Source organism: Thamnophis sirtalis, unplaced genomic scaffold (assembly GCF_051295495.1).
Source record: "Thamnophis sirtalis isolate CommonGarterSnake01/CBP01778 unplaced genomic scaffold, rThaSir2_p1.2 scaffold_9, whole genome shotgun sequence".
NCBI classification, from domain to species: Eukaryota; Metazoa; Chordata; class Lepidosauria; order Squamata; family Natricidae; genus Thamnophis; species Thamnophis sirtalis.
The window spans coordinates 76,800,643-76,821,120 of record NW_028261389.1 but is presented as its reverse complement, the minus strand read 5'-3'; the positions used below and the strand labels follow the sequence as shown (position 1 = coordinate 76,821,120).

Sequence of the window (20,478 nt, the reverse complement as noted above, 5' to 3'; positions counted from 1 at the left end):
CAAGTAAAGCCGCCTTCTGCAATTGACTGATGGCAAATTTGTCAATGCCTGCATTGTTCAAGTGGTGCGCCAGTTGTTTTGGGACTGCACCCAAAGCGCTTATGATTATTGGTACTACCCTTGCTTGCCTTTGCCATAGTCGTGGTATTAGCATGAGCATTTTTCCAGAGTTTTGAATTGGATGGTTTCAAAGACACTTGTTTGATCTGAACCTAGGCATCTGTGTTGGGGTCTCTGTCTAGAGAGCAATAATTAAATCCATAATTCATGATGGATGGGTGGCTCCGTTGTCTGACAGATCAGTGAAACGTGTTCTAAATTTTTCTTTAATTATGCAGAAAGAGATCTGTGTTTGAATTATAGACCCTTTGTGGTTGTCTACGCTTAGATATCTTGAATTTCTTCTCTTTTTCTCCCGGTGTACAATGAAAAGAGGCAGATAAAATGTCCTGAAGATGTTTGGCAGAAGCTCATTTTGGTTGATTGAGAGATCAGTGAAACTTGTTGCAAATTTTTCTTTAATTATGCAGAAATACGTATCTCTGGTTGAGTTATGGACACTTGTAGTTGTCTACTCTTAGATACCTTGAATTTCCTTCCTTCCTTCCTTCTCTCCCTCCTTCCTTCTCTCTTTCCTTCTCTCTTCGCTAGCAGTGGTGCCTCTTCCTTCCCAAGGACAGGCCCATAGATTTCCACTGCTCTCCTCTCCTCTGCCACAGCTATTCATCTCTGCCCCCTGCCTTTTATCTTCAGAGTTAGGATGGGGCTTCGCTAGCAGTGGTGCCTCTTCCTTCCCAAGGACCGGCCCATAGATTTCCACTGCTCTCCTCTCCTCTGCCACAGCTATTCACCTCTGCCCCCTGCCTTTTATCTCCAGAGTTAGGATGGGGCTTCGCTAGCAGTGGTGCCTCTTCCTTCCCAAGGACCAGCCCATAGATTTCCACTGCTCTCCACTCCTCTGCCTTCTGTGCATCCATGCATCAGGCACTGGACCCAGCTGTTCCTCCTCTTCCTCATCAGCCACCTCCAGACCTGGGGGCTGTTGACTCTCCATCTGAGGCCCAAGCTCTACCCCCCTCCCCTCTCTCTCTCGTATACAATGGAAAGAGGCATATAAAATGTCCTGAAGATTCTGGTTGATTGATAGATCATTGAAACTTGTAAACTTTTCTTTAATTACATAGAAATATCAATGATTCGGATATAGATATTTATGGGGTCTACTCTTAGATATCTTGAATTTCTTCTCTTTTTCTCCCGGTATACAATGAAAAGAGGCATATAAAATGTCCTGAAGATGTTTGATAGAAACTCATTTTGGTTGATTGAGAGATCAGTGAAACTTGTTGCAAACTTTTCTTTAATTATGCAGAAATATCTCTGATTGAGTTATGAACACTTGTAGTTGTCTACTCTTAGATATCTTGAACTTCCTTCCTTCCTTCCTTCCTTCCTTCCTTCCTTCTCTCCTTCCCTTCCTCCCTTCCTCCCGCCCTCTTTCTCTCTCTCTCTCTCTCCCTCCCTCCCTCCCTCCCACCCTCCCTCTCTCTCTCTCTCTCTCTTTGGTATACAATGGAAAGAGGCATATAAAATGTCCTGAAGATTCTGGTTGATTGATAGATCATTAAACTTTTCTTTAATTACATTAATTACATAGAAATACCAATGATTTGGTTATAGATATTTATGTGGTTTACTCTTAGATATCTTGATTTTATCTATCATCGTTATCTATGTACTTAGCTGTCTGTCTATCTGTCTGTCGGTGTGCAATGAACAGAGGCAAAGAAAGTGTCCTGAAGAAGTCCAATAGAAATTCATTTTGTTTTTCAGCTGCTCAAGTGAATCTGGCCAATGTCAGTGCAGGCCGCATCTGATTGGCCGCCAGTGCCAGGAAGTGGAACCTGGATATTTTTTCATATCTTTAGATCATTATGTCTATGAAGCAGAGGATGCTAAATTTGGCCCTGTGAGTACCAACTTTTGCTAGCAATCAAAACACGTCAGGAGACTCACTCTGAGTCCTTTTAATCTGCTCCTCAAATCTTATATACAGACATTTATGTGTGCCTTTAATTTATATGTGGTCATTCGAGGAATATTTGATTTCTCTTATTTCTTTATTTTTGAATAGAATGTGGATTTTTCTCCCTTTTGTACCACCCGTAGTCTCTGATTCGGGGTAGAGCTGGGTCGACTGGGTGGAGCTGAGAATTTACTGGCCAGATGCCCTTCCTGACACCTACACAGAGTTCACAGCAGATATTTTCTCTCCCCACCCTGGGAGAGAAACATTTGTTGCTACTGAGATTGAATTCTCAACTCTCAATACATAGTTTGTCTCAGTATAGGGAAACATACAAAGACCCTTTGTCATCTAATAGCAACAAACAATACATGCATGTGAACGGAATCTGTTCCTAGTCATCTTTGGCAAACATCTATCAGTAAGAAGATGAATTTGACATCTGGGATTAAAAGTCCCAACACATCTGGAGAAAACTGCTGGAATAGTCTCCTCGTAGTATTTTTTTTAATCTACATTTCCCGCATAACATGCGTGTGTTATCTTAAAATAGAAGAATGTAATTTGCTTCTGTTCTTTTTTAAAACAAATTGTTACGTCTCATCAAAGGATAAAATATAAAAAAGCAAAAGAAAGATGGCTTGGGAAAAAGTAAAACTCAGGAATGTAGAAAGAATGAAAGAGAGGAAAAAAAGAATGTTCCAACTTTCTTTGGTGTAGATACTAATATAAACTACACAAACCTCTTATTCTAAAATCAACAATAATGCATAATATTTATTTTATTTTATATATTTTATATTTTACAGTTTATATTTTATATTTTATAGTTTTTAGTTGTTTATATTTATATTATTTTGTATTATTTTATATTACTTTATATTATTTTATATTACTTTATATTATTTTATTTTATATTATTTTATATTAGATTTTATATTAGATTTTATATTATTTTATATTATTTTATTTCATTATTACTTTATTATTTTATTTTGCGTTACTTTACTTTTATTTTATCTTATTAGTTTATTTTAGTTTAGTTTATTAGTTTATTTTAGTTTATTTTATTATTTTTTATTTTATTATATTTTATTTTAGTTTATTTTTTATTTCATTTCATTTTAGTTTATTTTAGTTTATTTTAGCTTATTTTAATTTATTTTAGTTTAGTTTATTAGTTTATTTTAGTTTTGTTTAGTTTATTTTAGTTTATTTTAGTTTATTTTAGTTTATTTTAGTTTATTTTAGTTTATTTTAGTTTATTTTAGTTTATTTTAGTTTATTTTAGTTTATTTTAGTTTATTATTTTATTTTATTTTATTTTTTATTTCATTTCATTTCATTTTAGTTTATTTTAGTTTATTCTAATCCCGCCTTTTCTATAACTGCAACAGTCCTAACTGTCCAATCCCAAAATTAAATGTTCCTTTTTTTTTTTCAAATTTCTAACACAACGTCCAACAGTGATTTCCAAGTAGACACGAAGTTAGACGAAATATCTTCTTTAATCAGAGTATATTCAGCTTCACAATCTCGGCCCATTCCATTAGCTTCCCCATCCGTTTTTCCATTGAAGGAGTGTGTAAGTCTCTCTGTGCACACCCAAGTCTTGCTATTAATAATTTGCTCCTCTTTTGTAGGGCGTGAGTTTAGTGGAACGCTTCTATTCCCAAGACCGCATACCTTCCTGGACTGGAATAGGATTCGTGAGAGTCCCCGAAGGAGCATATTTGGAATTCTACATTGACAATATTCCGTTTTCTATGGAATACGATGTCCTGATTCGATACGAGCCACAGGTAAAATGGCTGTTTAAGGCAGGGGTGTCAAACTCGGTTTCATTGAGGGCCGCATCAGGGTTGTGTTTGACCTCAGGGGGCCCGTGTGGGCGTGGCCAGCTCGACATCGCTTGATCACACCCCAAGCTCCGTTTTCGGCTGCGATGGCCTCCTGCAACTCTCTGCCGGTGAAAATGGAGCTGAGGAGGGCCACCCCCAGCCCTCCCAAGCTCCATTTTCGCTGGCAGAAACTCCGTAGGCCGGTCCTTTGCTGTTTCCAGGGCAGCCTCAAGGGTCAGATCTAAGCACTCCACGGGCCGGATCCGGCCCTTGGGCCTTGTGTTTCACACCCCTGCTTTAGGAGATATTTAAAATCTGCTGAGTTAAACATCTATGTACTTGGTGGTCTGAATGTTTATTTTTTTTATTAACTTATGTATTTTTTTTTGTTTCTTTGTTTATTATCCTGTCTTTGTTATTTTTATGAATAACTCAAGCTGGTGAACATATCCAACATCATTTTCCTCCTCCTATTTTCCCCACAACAACGAACCCTGTGAGGTTTGTTGGGCAGAGAGAGAGAGAGAGAGAGAGAGAGAGAGAGAGAGAGAGAGAGAGAAAGAGAGAGAAAGAGAGAGAGAGAGAGAGAGAGAGAAAGAGAGAGAGACTTGTCCAAGACACCTTTTGTGTCTAAGGTGGGACTATAACTCCCAGTCTCCCTAGTTATTGGTTCAAGGTCACTCAATGGCTTTCATAACTAAGGCGGGACTAGAACTCACAGTCTCCTGGTGATTGGGTCAAATTCACCCAGTTGGCTTTCATGGTTAAGACAGGACTAGAACTCACAGTCTCCTGGTGATTGGCTCAAGTTCACCCAGTTGGCTTTCATGGCTAAGGCAGGACTAGAACTCACAGTCTCCTGGTGATTGGGTCAAGTTCACCCAGTTGGCTTTCACGGCTAAGGCAGGACTAGAACTCACAGTCTCCTAGTGATTGGCTTAAGGTCACCCAGTTGGCTTTCATGGTTAAGACAGGACTAGAACTCACCATCTCCTGATGATTGGTTCAAGGTCACCCAGTTGGTTGTCATGGATAAGGCGGGACTAGAACTCACCATCTCTTGGTGATTGGTTCAAGGTCACCCAGCTGGCTTTCAGAGCTAAGGCTGGACTAGAACTCACCATCTCCTGGTGATTGACCCAAAGTCTCCCAACAGGCTTTCTTGACTGGCGCCTTCACCAGTTGACCAAAACTGGCTATATGTAGCTTCTGTACCTATGGCAATTTGAGGAGGTGTGTGACGGATTCTCATGCTTATCCCCCGGCCTTATATTACTCTCCCACCAAAACAAGGTTGCATAGAGATTCAGTATTTTTCATCTAGTCCCAACTCCTCCATTAGACAACCTGATGGATACAGTATCTACAGGGTCTATTTGGAGTTTTGAAATTAACGGAGGCTATTTTTCCTAGTTACCAGATCACTGGGAGAAAGCTACCATCAGTGTATATCGCCCGGGCCAAATCCCTCCTAGCAGTCGATGCGGCAATACGGTTCCTGACGACGACAATCAAGAGGTATCCTTATCGCCCGGTTCCAGGTGAGTCTCGAAAGAGAAACACAGGTAGCCCTTGACTTAAAACCACAATGGAGACCAGAATTTACGTTGTTAAGCAAGGCGGTTGCTCAGGGAGTCACTTCCGGTTTTACCACCCTTTTTTTGCCATGGTGGTGGAGGGAATGACAGCGGTTGTTAAATGAGTCCAGAAGTTGCTCAGCGAATCCTGCTTCTCTGCATTGTGGGAAGGCATCTGGGAAGCTTCCAAAAGGCTGATTAGATGATTAGATTAAGGGTTAGGTTTAGGGTTAGGTTTAGGGTTAGGTTTGGGGGGGTTAGGGTAAGGTTTTCGCTTTATTTTTACATTTTTCGATCTTTTCTGTCGCACTGTGATGACGTCACATACGCGCTTTCGTCGACCGCGATTTTGTCGTCCGCGGTTTTGTGGTAGAACCGTAAGTTGGTGATAGCAATAGCACTTAAGACTCACATACTACCTCACAGGGCTTTTACAGCCCTCTCTAAGTGGTGTATAGAATCAGCCTATTGCTCCCAAAAATCTGGGTCCTCATTTTACTGACCTCAGAAAGATGGAAGGCTAAGTCAATCTTGAGCCGGTCAAGATTGAACTGCTGGCAGTGGGCAGAATTAGCCGGCAGTACCACTTTCTAACCACCGCGCCACCACGAACAGTCACTGAATAAATGGTTGTAAGTTGAGAACTACCTGTATAAAACAAAGGAACAATAAACAGAAAAAAAACTTAGTGTCATCTAATCAACAAGTCTCCAGAAATCCCAGGGCTGCTATGCCCAATATATGCCGTGGAATCTGCCCCATTGTTTTTTTCTTCATGAATGTCCTATTGCTAACACAGGTACGCCGTCCTTCCACGCCCCATATGCTTTGAAAAGGGTCTGAATTACACCGTTCGGTTGGAGCTGCCCCACTACTCCTCAAACACAGAGGTGGAAAATCCATACACCCTCATTGATTCAGTAAGTGGATGCTAATATCAGCCCGTTAGTGTAACACAGCGACGGGAGGAGGTTGTGGTGGCCTGCCAGTGGCCACCAGAGCTAGCCGCAGATTCAAACAGTGAAAAGGTTGGGGAGGAACATGGGCCAGTCCTGGAGTCTGGGGAAGGCTCTGAGGAGGGCTCTGTGTCGGAGGCAGAGAGGGGGCCAGAGCCATATGCCAGTTATCAGCTGCCTTCAGAGTCAGACATCAGTGGGGCAGAAGAACAGCTGGAGCCTGTTCACAGTGTGCACATGCGCAGAGTTGCCAGATGAAGGGAACAGCTAAAGAACAGGGGTTGACTTGAGAGGAAGACCACAGGTGGACGGTGAATGGCCCCTCCCAGAGTTAATAAAAGAGGAGCGAAAGGGGAGTGGAGTTTGCAGGAGACAATTAGTTCACTTAATTGGTTCATAACTCTCTGAGACTCCTTGCCAAGTTCTGCAGATATCGGCCTGGCAGCTCTCCAAGCCAGATAAGGTCTGTGACTATAAATCCTCCCTTGAAAGACTTTGCTGGATGTGAATGAGCAGAATTCACAGTCAATTAATAAGAGGGTTTTTTTGTCGGGACCAGGAGTTTGCTTCATGCTCTTGGGAAGCCTCGGTCAGAATAGAGGGGGAGGAGGAGGACGGCCACAATGACTGTGGGGTCCTTGGTGCTGTTTGAGCTTCATGGTTTTCTTGCAGCTGTTTCATTGCCCAACTTGGTAACGTCATCAATGCTACAAGGAAGCGGAGTGCTCAAACAAGCGCAAACCTCACACCCTTCTAGCACCGACGGTGTTACCTAGTTGGGTAATGAAACCTTTGCAAGAAAACTAGAGAGAATAAGCTGCCTCGCATTTTAATTACATAGCTGCAGATGGAACGCGAGTTCCCCTTTTTTATGTTTACTTTATTTCTGGAATCCTTGCTGAAATTCTCAGAAAGCTGCCCGTATCGGAGAGAACCTGGGAATGGCTTCTGGGCCACTGAGATGAGGCGGAAGAAACGGGCATAGCCCAAACGCCTAGGGAGTGTTTCTGTTCTGACCTGGGCTTCCCGAAATCACGAAGCAGACTCCTTGTCCCAACAGAATCCTTTTTATTAAGCTAACGTGAATTCCTCTCATTCACATCCAGCAAAGTCCCGGCAAACAGTCTCTCAAGGGTGAATTTACAACCACAGACCTTATCAGGCTTGGAGAGCTGCCAGGCCGATATCTTCCAAACGCCATGCTGTACAAGAAAATACTTGGCGAGGAGTCTCCGAGATGTCACGAACAAATTTTCAAGCTAATTAAACGAACTAATTGTCTCCTGCAAACTCCACTCCCCTTTTGCTCCTCTTTATTCCCTATGGGAGGGGCCATTCACCGTCCACCTGTGGCTTTACTCCTGAATCAGCCCTTGTTCCTTAGCTCTTCCCTTCTCCTGGCAGCTCTGCGCATGTGCACATCGGGAACAGGCTCCAGATGTTCTTCTGCCCCACTGATCTCCGATTCCGAAGGCAGCTGGTAACTGTCGGACGGCCCTGGCCCCATCTCTGCCTCCGACACAGAGCCCTCCTCAGAGCCCTCCCCAGACTCCAGGAAGGGCCCATGTTCCTCCCCAACCTCCTCACTGTCGGAGTCTGCCACCGGCTCCGCTGGCGGTCCACAATAGTTTCTTGTGACCTCTCTGGACTGTATCTTTGGTAGATAACCACTTTTGGATTGTCCGTCTTAAAATATAGTAACACGGCTTGGTTTAACGTCATTTCGCAGCTGGTTCTCATGCCATATTGCAAGTCCCTGGACCTCTTCACGGTTGGAGGCAGAGGTGATGACGTGACAACGAACAGCGCCTGGGAAACCTTCCAGAGATATCGCTGCCTGGAGAACAGCCGAAGTGTAGTCAAAACCCCCATGACTGATGTTTGCAGGAACATAATTTTCAGCATTTCAGCCCTGCTGCATGAAACCGCATTGGGTAAGTCAGTTGAGAACAGGGGTCTCCAAACATGGCCGTATTAAAGCTTTGTGGACTTCAACTCCCAGAATTCCCTCATGCTGGCTGTGGAATCCTGGGAGTTGAAGCCCACAAGTCTTCGAGTTACCAAGTTTGATGATTAGGGGACTGAAGGCTAAAAACATACGATGAACGATTGCAGGAACCGGGCATGGCTAGTCTAGGGAAGAGAAGGACCAGGGGAGACAGGATAGGAGTCTTCCAATATCTGAGGGGCTGCCACAGAGAGGAAGGGGGTCAAGCTATTTTCCAAAGCACCTGAAGGCCAAACAAGGAATCATGGATGGAAACTGACCAAGGAGAGATTCAACCTGAAAATAAGGAGGAATTTCCTGACAGTGAGAACAATCAACCCATGGAACAGAAGTTGCCTTCAGAAGTTGTGGGAGCTTCATCACTGGAGGCTTTCAAGAAGAGACTGGACTGCCATCTGTCAGATGTAGGGTCTCCTGCTTGGGCAGGAGCTGGGGGAGTTGGACTAGATGACCTACAAGGTCCCTTCCAACTCTGTTAATCTGAGATCTGAAGTTTGGAGACCCCTGGTTTAGAACTTGATTCCCCAGCCTGGAATAGAACATGAGTTGGAGAATGTACAAATGGAATGAAGGAGGGAAGGAGGAGAAAGAATGAAGGACTTGTTCCAAATATCTCTTTTTCTCTCTTTTTTTTCCCCCAGCTTGCCAGTGTGACCCCCAAGGTTCACTCAGTTCCGTATGTGATCCCAACGGAGGGCATTGTCAATGCCGCCCAAACGTGGTCGGCCGAAGATGCGATAAATGTGGCCCCGGCACTTTTGGCTTTGGCCCCACTGGATGCAGACGTAAGTTCTGTCTTCCTTCCAAAGAGCCTGAAATGTTACTTTGTAAGATATATATATATATATATATATATAAAATATCCTCTCTTCTACCATATCTGTAAACATCCTCATGCACTAGCTTTAAAAAAAAGATAATTTGTAGGGTCCTACAAATTGTGGTTTTCTTGCAGATGTTTTATTGCCAACCTAGCATTGATGGTGTTACCTAGTTGGGTAATGAAATGTCTGCAAGAAAATCACGAAGCTCAGAGAGCGCCAAGGACACCACATTATTTCCTCCTCTTCCTCCTCCTCCACCTCCTCTTCCTCCTCCTCTTTCTCTTCCTCCTCCTCCTCCTCTTCCTCCTCCTCCTCCCTTCTAGCACTGATGGTGTTACCTAGTTGGGTAATGAAACGTCTGCAAGAAAACCACCAAGCTCAGAGAGCACCAAGGACACCACATTATTTTCTCCTCCTCCTCCTCCTCCTCCTCCTCCTCCTCCTCCCCCTTCTAGCACTGATGATGTTACCTAGTTGGGTAATGAAACGTCTGCAAGAAAACCACCACAGGACACCACATTATTTTCTCCTCCTCCTCCTCCTCCTCCTCCTCCTCCTCCTCCTCCTCCTCCTCCTCCTCCTCCTCCTCCTCCCCCCCCCCTTCTAGCACTGATGATGTTACCTAGTTGGGTAATGAAATGTCTGCAAGAAAACCACCAAGCTCAGAGAGCACCAAGGACACCACATTATTTCCTCCTCCTCCTCCTCCTCCTCCTCCTCCTCCTCCTCCTCCTCCTCCTCCTCCTCCTCCTCTTTCTCTTCCTCCTCCTCCTCCTCCTCCTCCTCCTCCTCTTTCTCTTCTTCCTCCTCCCCCCTTCTAGCACTGATGATGTTACCTAGTTGGGTAATGAAATGTCTGCAAGAAAACCACCAAGCTCAGAGAGCACCAAGGACACCACATTATTTCCTCCTCCTCCTCCTCCTCCTCCTCCTCCTCCTCCTCCTCCTCCTCCTCTTTCTCTTCCTCCTCCTCCTCCTCCTCCTCCTCTTTCTCTTCTTCCTCCTCCCCCCTTCTAGCACTGATGATGTTACCTAGTTGGGTAATGAAACGCCTGCAAGAAAACCACCAAGCTCAGAGAGCACCAAGGACCCCACATTATTTCCTCCTCTTCCTCCTCCTCCTCCTCCTCCACCTCCTCCTCCTCTTTCTCTTCCTCCTCCTCCTCTTCCTCCCTTGTAGCACTGATGATGTTACCCAGTTGGGTAATGAAACGTCTGCAAGAAAACCACCAAGCTCAGAGAGCACCAAGGACCCCACATTATTTCTCCTCCTCCCCCACACTGCTCCTTTTACTCCACATGCAAACCTCCCTCCCTTGTAGCACTGATCATGTCACCTAGTTGGGTAATGAAACGTCTATGAGAAAAACCACCAAGCTCAGAGAGCACCAAGGTGTTCTGACCTAGGCTCCCCAAAAGCACGAAGCTGATTCCTTGTCTCAATAAAACCCGTTATATTTGGTTTAAAGTTGAATTCCTCTCCAGCAAAGTCCCGGCCGACAGTCTTTCAAGGGATTTCACAATGACAGGCCTTTATCAGGCTTGGAGAGCTGCCAGGCCGATATCTTCCAAACTCCACGCTGTAGCAGCAATTACTATGGCATTAATTAATTAATTAATTTCCTTCCCAAAAGCTAGGTGCGTCTTATACTTCGGAGCGTCTTATACTTCGGAGCGTCTTATACTCCGAAAAATACAGTAGCTGGAGATTTTAAAAATCCACAAGTGCATTGATTTTGAGCGGCGTTGACTCTCCGTTTCATCCAGATATCTGTATATCGTTGGTTTTTTTTAGCCTGCGAGTGCCACGCCCAAGCGTCGGTAAATGCCTTCTGCCATCCAGAGACCGGGCAGTGTCACTGTTTCCATGGGATTTATGGCCGTCAGTGTGACCAATGTTTGCCTGGATATTGGGGGTTCCCGAGCTGCCAAGCGTGCCAGTGCAACGGGCACGCGGACGAGTGCGATCCGTACAGCGGGCAGTGCTTGCATTGTCGTGACCACACCTCGGGACCCAATTGTGAGAGGTATGTCTTCCTTTAGCCGCCAACAAAATTTGGGTTTTCGAAAGGGGTGTACGTGCAAGTTTTAACGTCAGGCGTGTCCAGTGCCGGATTTTCCTATAGGCTAACTAGGCTTCATCCTAGGGCCTCAAGATCAAGAGGGGCCTACATTCAAATTGTTAGCAAAATTAAAATTACACTATTCTAAAAACAGGGAACACTAAGACACTGAACCGAAAATAAGGAGAAATTCTACGCATAGGACTAATAAACAAACATAAAAATGTATTGGTTAAGATGGTTCCAGCGCCGCGGCAGTTGGGGAGCCCGCCCACGTTCCCGGCACCGGCGGTCGGGCGAGAGGCGCGGCCGCTCCCAGTAGCCCCCCCCCCATCGACGCGGAGCCCACCAGCGGCCAGGCAGGTGAGGGCGAGGAGGCCGAGCCGGGCAGCTGAGCGCAGCAGGGGAGGCAGCTGGCCTCGCCGCCTTTACCGCAGAGCAGAGCCGCCCTCCGTCGGGAGGCCAGCTATATATATTGATATATATCACAGTAATGATGTATTTTATTGTCTCTCATGTAATTTACAAACTTAAAAATGGGAGGTGAAAGGACCTCATAAGTGGAATAGCCTAGGGCCTCTTTTCATCTAAATCCGGCCCTGGGCATGTCCAACCATAGCAAACTTTTAAGACTTGTGGAGTTCCAACTCCCAGAATTCCCCTGATATCTTATTTCGGAAGGGATTAAAGTTTTTTTTTAAAGCATCCTTTGGGAACACCCCCCAGTTCCACCTTTCATTGGGACACTGGAACCACCGGGTTTTGGTGGCTCAGTGGCTAAGACTCTCAGCTTGTCAATCAGAAGGTCGGCAGTTCGGCGGTTCGAATCCCTAGTTAAGTGATTCTGGCTTCCCCATTGACTTTGCTCGTCGGAAAGCCGCAAAATGGGTTCACGTGATCTTGAGACTCCGCAACGGTCGTAAGTATGAGTCAGTCGAATTTTGATCACGTGACCCCAGGGATGCTTCAAAGGTCGTAACTGTGAAAAATGGTATTTTGCTTAGCGCTTTGAGCTGTCGCTAAATGAACTGTTGTAACTCAAGGACCACGTAGAGAAAAATACTAAAGTGGTTAATAAGCTTATATTCCATTGACCAATTTACTGTATCATATGCCTTCTGAGAAACCTTGTATTATAAAATTTAGGTGCCTCGCTGGTTTTTATGGAGATCCAATCTTGGGATCAGGTGATCACTGCCGTCCTTGTCCTTGCCCAGATGGACCGGAAAGTGGGCGCCAGTTTGCCAATGGATGTTATCAAGACCGGATTACATTACAAGTGGTGTGCGTTTGTGAGAGAGGATATAAAGGTAATACATATATATATATTGTCATTTAATTACCCCGTAATCCCTTGCAAGTTGGAGTCGGAGCAACTTGAATGGAGCTTATTATTTCCTGGCCAGATGCTCTTCCTGTCACCAGCGTGGAGTTCTATTCAGCAGATATATTCTCATTGTGCCCAGAGAGAGAAATATGGGCCTCTAGCTAGGATCGAACTCACAGCCTCCTGAGCGTGAGGTGAGAGCTCCACCTCTAGGCCACTGCACCACTCATATAAAGGTAAATGGGTTTGTGAAATTATCTAACTACAGGTAGTCCTCGATTTACGGCTGCAATTGAGCCCCGCAAGACAGCTGTTAAGTTTTGCCCTGTTTTACGCCCTTTCTTGCCAGGATTGATAAGCAAATTACTGCAGTTGTTAAGTTAGTAACACGGTTGTTAAGTGGATCGGGCATCTCCCTTGTCTTTGCTTGTGAGAAGGTTGCAAAAAGGGATCAAATGACCCCGGGACACTGCAACCGTCGTAAATGTGAGTCAGTTGTCAAACGACCAAGTTTTGATCACGTGAACATGGGGAAGCTGCAAAGGTAAATGTGAAAAAAACAGTTATAAGTCCATTTTTTTCAGGGGCGTTGTAACTTTGAACAGTCACTAAATGAATGGTTGTAAGTCGAGGAGTGTTGGTGCTTTACAAAGAGTTACAGATGAGTCCTGTTTCTTAACAGACACAAAGTGGATTATTTCTCTCATACTTTGGTTTCTAGCTGAATTTAAGCCAGTTCGATCTAGTGGTTAAGGCACCAGGTTAGAAACTGTGAGACTGGGAGTTCTAGTTCCGCCTTAGCCATGAAAGCCAGCTGGGTGACTTTGGGCCAATCACCAGGACACTGGGAGTTCTAGTTCCACCTTAGCCATGAAAGCCAGTTGTGTGACTTTCATCCAATCATCAGGGCACTGGGAGTTCTAGTCCCGCCTTAACCATGAAAATCATCCGGGTGACTTTAGGACAATCACCAGGAGACTAGGAGTTCTAGTCCTGGCTTAGGCATGAAAGCCAATTGGATGACTTTGGGCCAATCACCATGAGACTGGGAGTTCTAATTCCACCTTAGACATAAAAATTGGTTGGGTGACTCTGGGCCAACCACCAGGAGACTGGGAGTTCTAGTCCCGCCTTAGCCATAAAAGCCAGTTAGGTGACTCTGGTTAAAGCACCAGGAGACTGGGAGTTCTAGTCTTGCCTTAGCCATAAAGGCCAGTTGGGTGTCTTTGGTCCAATACACCAAGAGACTGGGAGTTCTAGTCCCACCTTAGCAATGAAAGCCAGCTGGGCGCTTTTGGGAGAGTCACTCTCCCTCAGACCAACCCACCTCACAGGAGTGTTGTTGTTGTGTGGAACATAGGAGGAAGAAGGTATATTGTGTGTGTTTGTCGCCTTGGATAGAAATAATAAAGGTGGGATATAAACAAATGATAATTTGCTGAAGATTTCCCTTTTTGCTGCTTGAACAGGAAGCAGATGTGACGAATGTGCCTCTGGCTTCTTTGGAAACCCCGAAGAGGTTGGTGGGAGATGCCATCCCTGCCAGTGCAACAACAACATAGACTCCTCTGATCCGGAGGCTTGTGACAAAAGGACCGGGTTGTGTCTCCGGTGTTTGTTTCACACCCAAGGCGAACACTGCCAAGAGTGTAAACCTGGCTACTACGGATGGGCCCTTCAACAGGATTGTAGAAGTGAGTGGACAAGGGACCTCTGGCTTTGATTTTTGTGGGTACCCTTTGGCCTTAGCTCATGGGTGTCAAACTCAAGGCCCGCAGGCTGGATTCGGCTGGCCTGCGGATCAGCCCTGGAAACAGTGAAGGATTGGCCCGTGGTGCCTCCACCAGAGAAAACGGAGCTCGGGTGGCTGTGACGGTGGTCCTCCCGAGCTCCGTCTTCACTGACATAGGGTTGCAGGAGGCCGTCGCACCAGTGGTGGGTTCCAGATCCCGTCGGAACCGGTACACTGCGCACAGGGCCAGGCGTCCTAGTTGGGTACACACACTGCGCATGCATGTGTACACCGCTGCCCTATGACAACCAACTGCTCGGCGGTGGTCATGCAGGTGCCGACGCTGTGCATGCGTGCGCAATTGGCCGGTCGCGTTATCAACAGCCATGGATCGCAGGCAGGCGGGTGGACCAAACGAGCCACTGTACTAGTATGGGAGCTGCTGATCCTGGCTACTACTGGTATGGCCGTACCGTGTTGTACCTCCCGAAACCACCACTGCGTTGCACCCTCCCGAGCTCTGTTTTTGCTGGCAGAGTGCTCGGGCCATCACAGGCGCCCCCTTACATGAGTGTCGTTAAACTGGCCATGCCCACCCTGGCCACACACACCCACGCCCCGCAAGGTCAGTAACAACTCTGATGCAGCCCTCAGTGAAATCGAGTTTGACGCCTCTGCCTTAGATATTTGCAAAAGATTCCCTTTTTGAATTGCAAGATCTATCCATTATTGTCTATAGCAGGGATGCCAAACTCAAGGCCCGCGGGGTGCTTAGATCTAGCCCGCGAGAAAGGCCTGGAAATAGTGATGGACCGGCCCGCGTTGCCTCTGCCAGTGAAAATGGTGCTCAGGAGAGCGGCTCTCCCGAGCTCCATTTTCACTGGCAGACGGTTGCAGGAGGCGGTTGCAGCCGAAAACGGAGCTCGGGAACTCGTTCTCACTGGCAGAGTGCTCGGGTCACCACAGGAGCCCCTGACACAAGTGACGTCGAGCTGGCTACACACACCCTGGCCACACACACAAACACGTTCCCCCCCCACCCAACGTCAAACCCAACCCTGATGCAGCCCTCAATGAAATTGAGTTTGACTCCCCTGCCGTAAGCTTTTGCCACTCCTTCCTTCCAGAATGTGTCTGCAATTACCTGGGAACCGTACCTCACCATTGCAACAGCTCCGAAGACTGCGATTGCGAGAAAGAAACAGGCCAGTGTCAGTGTCTCCCCAATGTGGCTGGACAGAATTGCGATCATTGTGCCCCAAACACATGGAATCTGAGCAGTGGGACCGGATGCGAAACCTGCGCCTGTAATCCGGAACATTCCTTCGGCCCGTCTTGCAACGAGGTGAGGAAGCTTTATCGGAGTTAAGGATAGCAATAGCAATAGCAGTTAGACTTATATACCGCTTCATAGGGCTTTCAGCCCTCTCTAAGCGGTTTATAGAGTCAGCATATCGCCCCCACAGTCTGGGTCCTCATTTTACCCACCTCGGAAGGATGGAAGGCTGAGTCAACCTTGAGCCGGTGAGATTTGAACCGCTGAACTGCAGATAGCAGTCAGCTGAAGTGCTGACTGCACTCTACCCACTGCATCACCTGCCTCTCTAAGGATGGCAGAGGGATGCTAGCTCTTTCAGATATCTAAGATGTAAAACACGTGCTCCAGGAAATGATGGAGGAATTCTTCCCTGCAGAAGAGAGGCCTTTTGGGGATGTGGTTAAGGGATTGGACTAGAAACCAGGAGACTGAGAATTCTAGTCCTGCCTTCGGCAAGAAAGCCGGCTGGGTGACTTTGGGCCAATCACCGGGTGACAGTGAGTTCTAGTCCTGCCTTAGGCAAGAAAGCTGGCTGGGTAACTTTGGCCCAGTAACCAGGAGACAGTGAGTTCTAGTCCTGTCTTAGGCAAGAAAGCTGGCTGGGTAACTTTGGCCCAGTAACCAGGAGACAGTGAGTTCTAGTCCTGTCTTAGGCAAGAAAGCTGGCTGAGTGACTTTGGGCCAATCACCAGGAGACGGTGAATTGTAGTCCTGCCTTAGGCATGAAAGCCGGCTGGATGAATCACCAGGAGACAGTGAGTTCTAGTTCTGCCTTAGGCATGAAAGCCTGTTAGGTGTCTTTAAACCAGGGGTTGGCAACCTTAAACACCCAAAGAGCCATTTGGACCCATTTCTCACAGAAAAGAAAACACCGGGAGCCACAAAAGTCCTAACCAGTACCCTCCCCCCATTCAATTCTGGAGCTGACCGGAAGTCCGGTTCCCCCACCATAGAGTCTCCTCCTAGCCCAGTGCCCTTTTTCCTCTCTCTGTCCTAACCGAAAGCCCTATCAATTATGGAGCCGACTGGAAAAGCCGCCCCTTCCCATAGAGTCTCCTCCTGGCGCGCCGTGCTTCCCCCCCCCCCCCCAAACTGGAAGCTCTTCTCAAAATTGTGCCGCCGACTGTGGACGGAGCCGCAGCAGAGGGATTGAAAGAGCCACATGCGGCTCCAGAGCCACAGATTGCCAATCCCTGCTTTAGACCAATCACCAGGAGACAGTGAGTTTTACTCCCGCCTTAGGCGTGAAAGCTAGCGGATTTTTCTACGTACTTCTCTCATAGCATCTGCCGTGATTTAGAAAGAATGCAGTTAAGAGGAGAATTGGGTGAATTGACTATTTTTTTTTTAAAAAAATGATGAAGTTCCTAATTATGGATGCATATTATGGCCAGCCTGGCTTTAGTACTGGACCTGTCGGTGGTCTAAACTTGTTTCTCTCCCCTTCCCCTTTTAATAGTTCACTGGCCAGTGCCAATGTATGCCAGGATTCGGCGGGCGCACCTGTACGGAATGCCAGGAATATTTCTGGGGTGACCCTACCATCGGCTGCCAAGGTGAGTATGTTATTATTCCTGGCTCAACCTTCCTTCTTTTTCCAGGGATATGTTCAAATATCCCATTGCAGGTAGTCCTTGACTTACGACCACAGTTGAGCCCAACCTTTCTGTTACTAAGTGAAACAAGCTGTTCAGTGAAGTTTTTGCCCATCTTACGCCCTGTCTTAACTGCACTGTTAAGTGTGAATCGCTGCAGCAGTTGAGTTAGCCCCCCGGAGTCATCCGGGATTGGGCAGCCTATAAATCTAATAAATTAAATTAAATTAAATTAGTGGCATGGTTGTTAAGTGAATTTAGTTTCCCCATTGGCTTTGTCTGTGAGAAGGTGGCAAAACTTCGACCAGTCGTTAAATGAGCCGAGGGCAACTTGTAACCAGCATTGGTAGGATTCTGGTATCCTCAGGACAATCCGAGATAGTGAAGGATGGTTTCTTTTGCGATGACGTTTGCGGAACGAACAAAGTACCATTCACGTTGGTTTCATTTTATTTGGATGCAAGAACTTAGAGGCAAGACTGGAATAGATAAGAGGACCATCCTTTAAGTATCTTAACGTTGCAATATATTAATCCTGGACTTGCTAACCAAGGTTAGCCTCTTATGTTGCAGTTATGATTTCTGCAAAGGACTTTAAAAAGATCTCCGCTTATCTGGTGTTCTGTTGTATTGTAGCTAAATTTAACATTGTTGGATTTAAACTGTAGTTTATGAATAACACACTTACATAAAAAAACTAAAATAAGATTTTGCAGAGTTGTATGGAAAGTGTAATCTTGTCAGCATTTCAGTGGAATTTGTTTGAGTTGAGTAGAGTAGAATGGAGTAGAGTAGAATAGAATGGAGTAGAGTAGAGATAGAGTAGAATAGAATAAAATAGAATAGAAAAAAGGAATGAAATGGAATAGAATAGAATAGAGATGGAATAGAATAGAATGGAATGGAATAAGAATAGAATAGAGAAGGAATAGAATAGAATAGAAAAAAGGAATGAAATGGAATAGAATAGATGGAATAGAATGGGATAGAATAGAATAGAATAAGAATAGAGAAGGAATGGAATAGAATAGAATAGAATAGAATTCTGTTCCAAGCGTGGTTGGACACACAAGGAATTTGTTTTTGGTGCATGTGCTCTCAGTGTACATAAAGAAAAATAAAATACATTCATAAAGAATCATATGGTAAAGAATCATAAGATACAACACTTAGTAATAGTCATAGGTTACTAACAAGCAATCAAATCGTACTAGGAACAAATAAAACAATATAAATTGTAATCCATCCATCTATCTATCTATCTATCTATCTATCTATCTATCTATCTATCTATCTATCTATCTATCATCTATCTATCTATCTATCTATCTATCTTTGTCCATCCATCTGTCCATCTATCTATCTTTGTCCATCTATCTGTCTGTCTGTATCCATCTATCCATCCATCCATCCATTTATCCATCCATTATCCATTTATCCATCCATCCATTTATCTATCCATCCATCCATCTATCTATCTTTGTCCATCTATCTATCATCTATCTATCTATCTATCTATCTATCTATCTATCTATCTATCTATCTATCTATCTATCTATCTATCTATCTATCTACCTATCTACCTATCTACCTATCTATCTATCTCTATCAGCTGTCAGAGATCCATCTCTATATGGATTCTAAATATAGAATTATAGAGTTGGAAGGAACCAAATATTAGGTCATTAAATCCAAGAACTCTGTTCTATGGAGATATCTATTTTGAAGCCGTCTCTGGCATATGTCTGTCCAGCCTTTACTTGAGCCTATTCAATGAGGGAAGAGCTGCTGTATCTCTGGATATTAGTTTCAAAGCCAAGAAACCTGATGTGACTTTGTCCTCCCCTTCAGCCAGTATCTCCCTTCCTATAACTTCAACCTTTCATTCCTGCATCCTGGAATGGCAATTTACAGTGCATCGACCTCGTTCAGCCAGATGTCCTCTTTGGTATTTGAGGAATGTTATCGTATCCCCTTTTTGGGGGTCTTCTCAAGGTCAAATGTTCTAGTTTCCTCAATCCTTCTTTGTGGGAAGTAGTTTTGAATTCTCCATCCTCCTCTGCTGTCTTCTTTGACCATGTTCCAGTTTTCCCTGAACCCTCCTTCAATCTATTATGCCCGGACTTGCCAAACTCTTGTTTTATATATATAGGATGATATCATGGTGAAGTATCTGAGCGTTGATTTCTGGTCCATAGGGATGTTTATTCATTCACAGCTAAGACAAGTTTACATTCTCCCTGCGTGTTTTGTTCTGTTCTAATATTGGTAGAAGGTTAAGTATGCTTGGAATGTAAAGAATACAGACCTGGTCAGTTTCATCCGAAAGCTGATTGTCTGTCCTTCAAATGGCTGTCATTGGTGGGCTTGGCCAATCATAAAACCGATGTAGATGCCCTCAGTTTTTGGATCAAGAAGCCCACAGAATAATTTACACAGAATACAGAATCACAGAGTTGGAAGGGTAGGATTGGGGGGATCTCCCACAACCAGTAACTTGCTAAATATAAAATATGCTAAAAAGAACCACTTTGGTTCAGTGGTTAAGGCCCAAGCTAGAAACCAGGGGGTGGGGAATTCTAGTCCTGCTGTAGCCCTGAAAGATGGTAGTGTGACTTTGGGTCAGTCAACAGGAGTTGAGTGATACGTTTTTACTCACCTTAGTCATAAAAGCTTGCTGGGTAATTTGGAGTCAATCACCAGGCGATTGTGAATTCTAGTCCCACTTTAACCTTGAAAGTTAACTTTGGCCCAATCACCAGGAGACCAAGTGTTCTAGTCCCGCCTTAGGCATGAAAGCCGGCTGGCCAATCACCAGGACACTGGGAATTCTAGTCCCGTCTTAGCCACGAAATAGGCTGGGTGACATTGGGCCAATCACCAGGAGATGGGGAGTTCTAGTCCTGCCTTAGCCATGAAAGCCGGCTGGGTGATGTTGGACCAATCATGAGGAGATAGGGAGTTCTAGTCCTGCCTTAGTCATGAAAGGTGGCTGGGTGATGTTGGACCAATCATGAGGAGACGGGGAGTTCTAGTCCTGCATTAGCCATGAAAGCCGGCTGGGTGATGTTGGACCAATCATGAGGAGATAGGGAGTTCTAGTCCTGCCTTAGCCATGAAAGCCGGCTGGGTGATGTTGGACCAATCATGAGAAGACGGGGAGTTCTAGTCCTGCCTTAGCCATGAAAGCCGGCTGGGTGATGTTGGACCA

General features: G+C 45.3%; 1 protein-coding gene across 1 annotated transcript in view; it reads left to right on the top strand.

Annotated features, from left to right (window-relative positions):
- The window catches only part of LAMB1 (laminin subunit beta 1), a 71,747-nt gene that overhangs the window by 27,794 nt on the left and 23,475 nt on the right, over positions 1–20,478 (top strand). Inside the window, exons 13-23 of the mRNA XM_087722334.1 lie at positions 1,834–1,969; positions 3,670–3,828; positions 5,281–5,408; positions 6,244–6,364; positions 8,130–8,334; positions 9,050–9,193; positions 11,028–11,259; positions 12,442–12,605; positions 14,092–14,316; positions 15,482–15,699; positions 17,132–17,228. Of these exons, the coding sequence (XP_087578460.1) occupies positions 1,834–1,969; positions 3,670–3,828; positions 5,281–5,408; positions 6,244–6,364; positions 8,130–8,334; positions 9,050–9,193; positions 11,028–11,259; positions 12,442–12,605; positions 14,092–14,316; positions 15,482–15,699; positions 17,132–17,228 (1,829 nt within the window). The remainder of the gene's footprint in view (positions 1–1,833; positions 1,970–3,669; positions 3,829–5,280; positions 5,409–6,243; positions 6,365–8,129; positions 8,335–9,049; positions 9,194–11,027; positions 11,260–12,441; positions 12,606–14,091; positions 14,317–15,481; positions 15,700–17,131; positions 17,229–20,478) is intronic.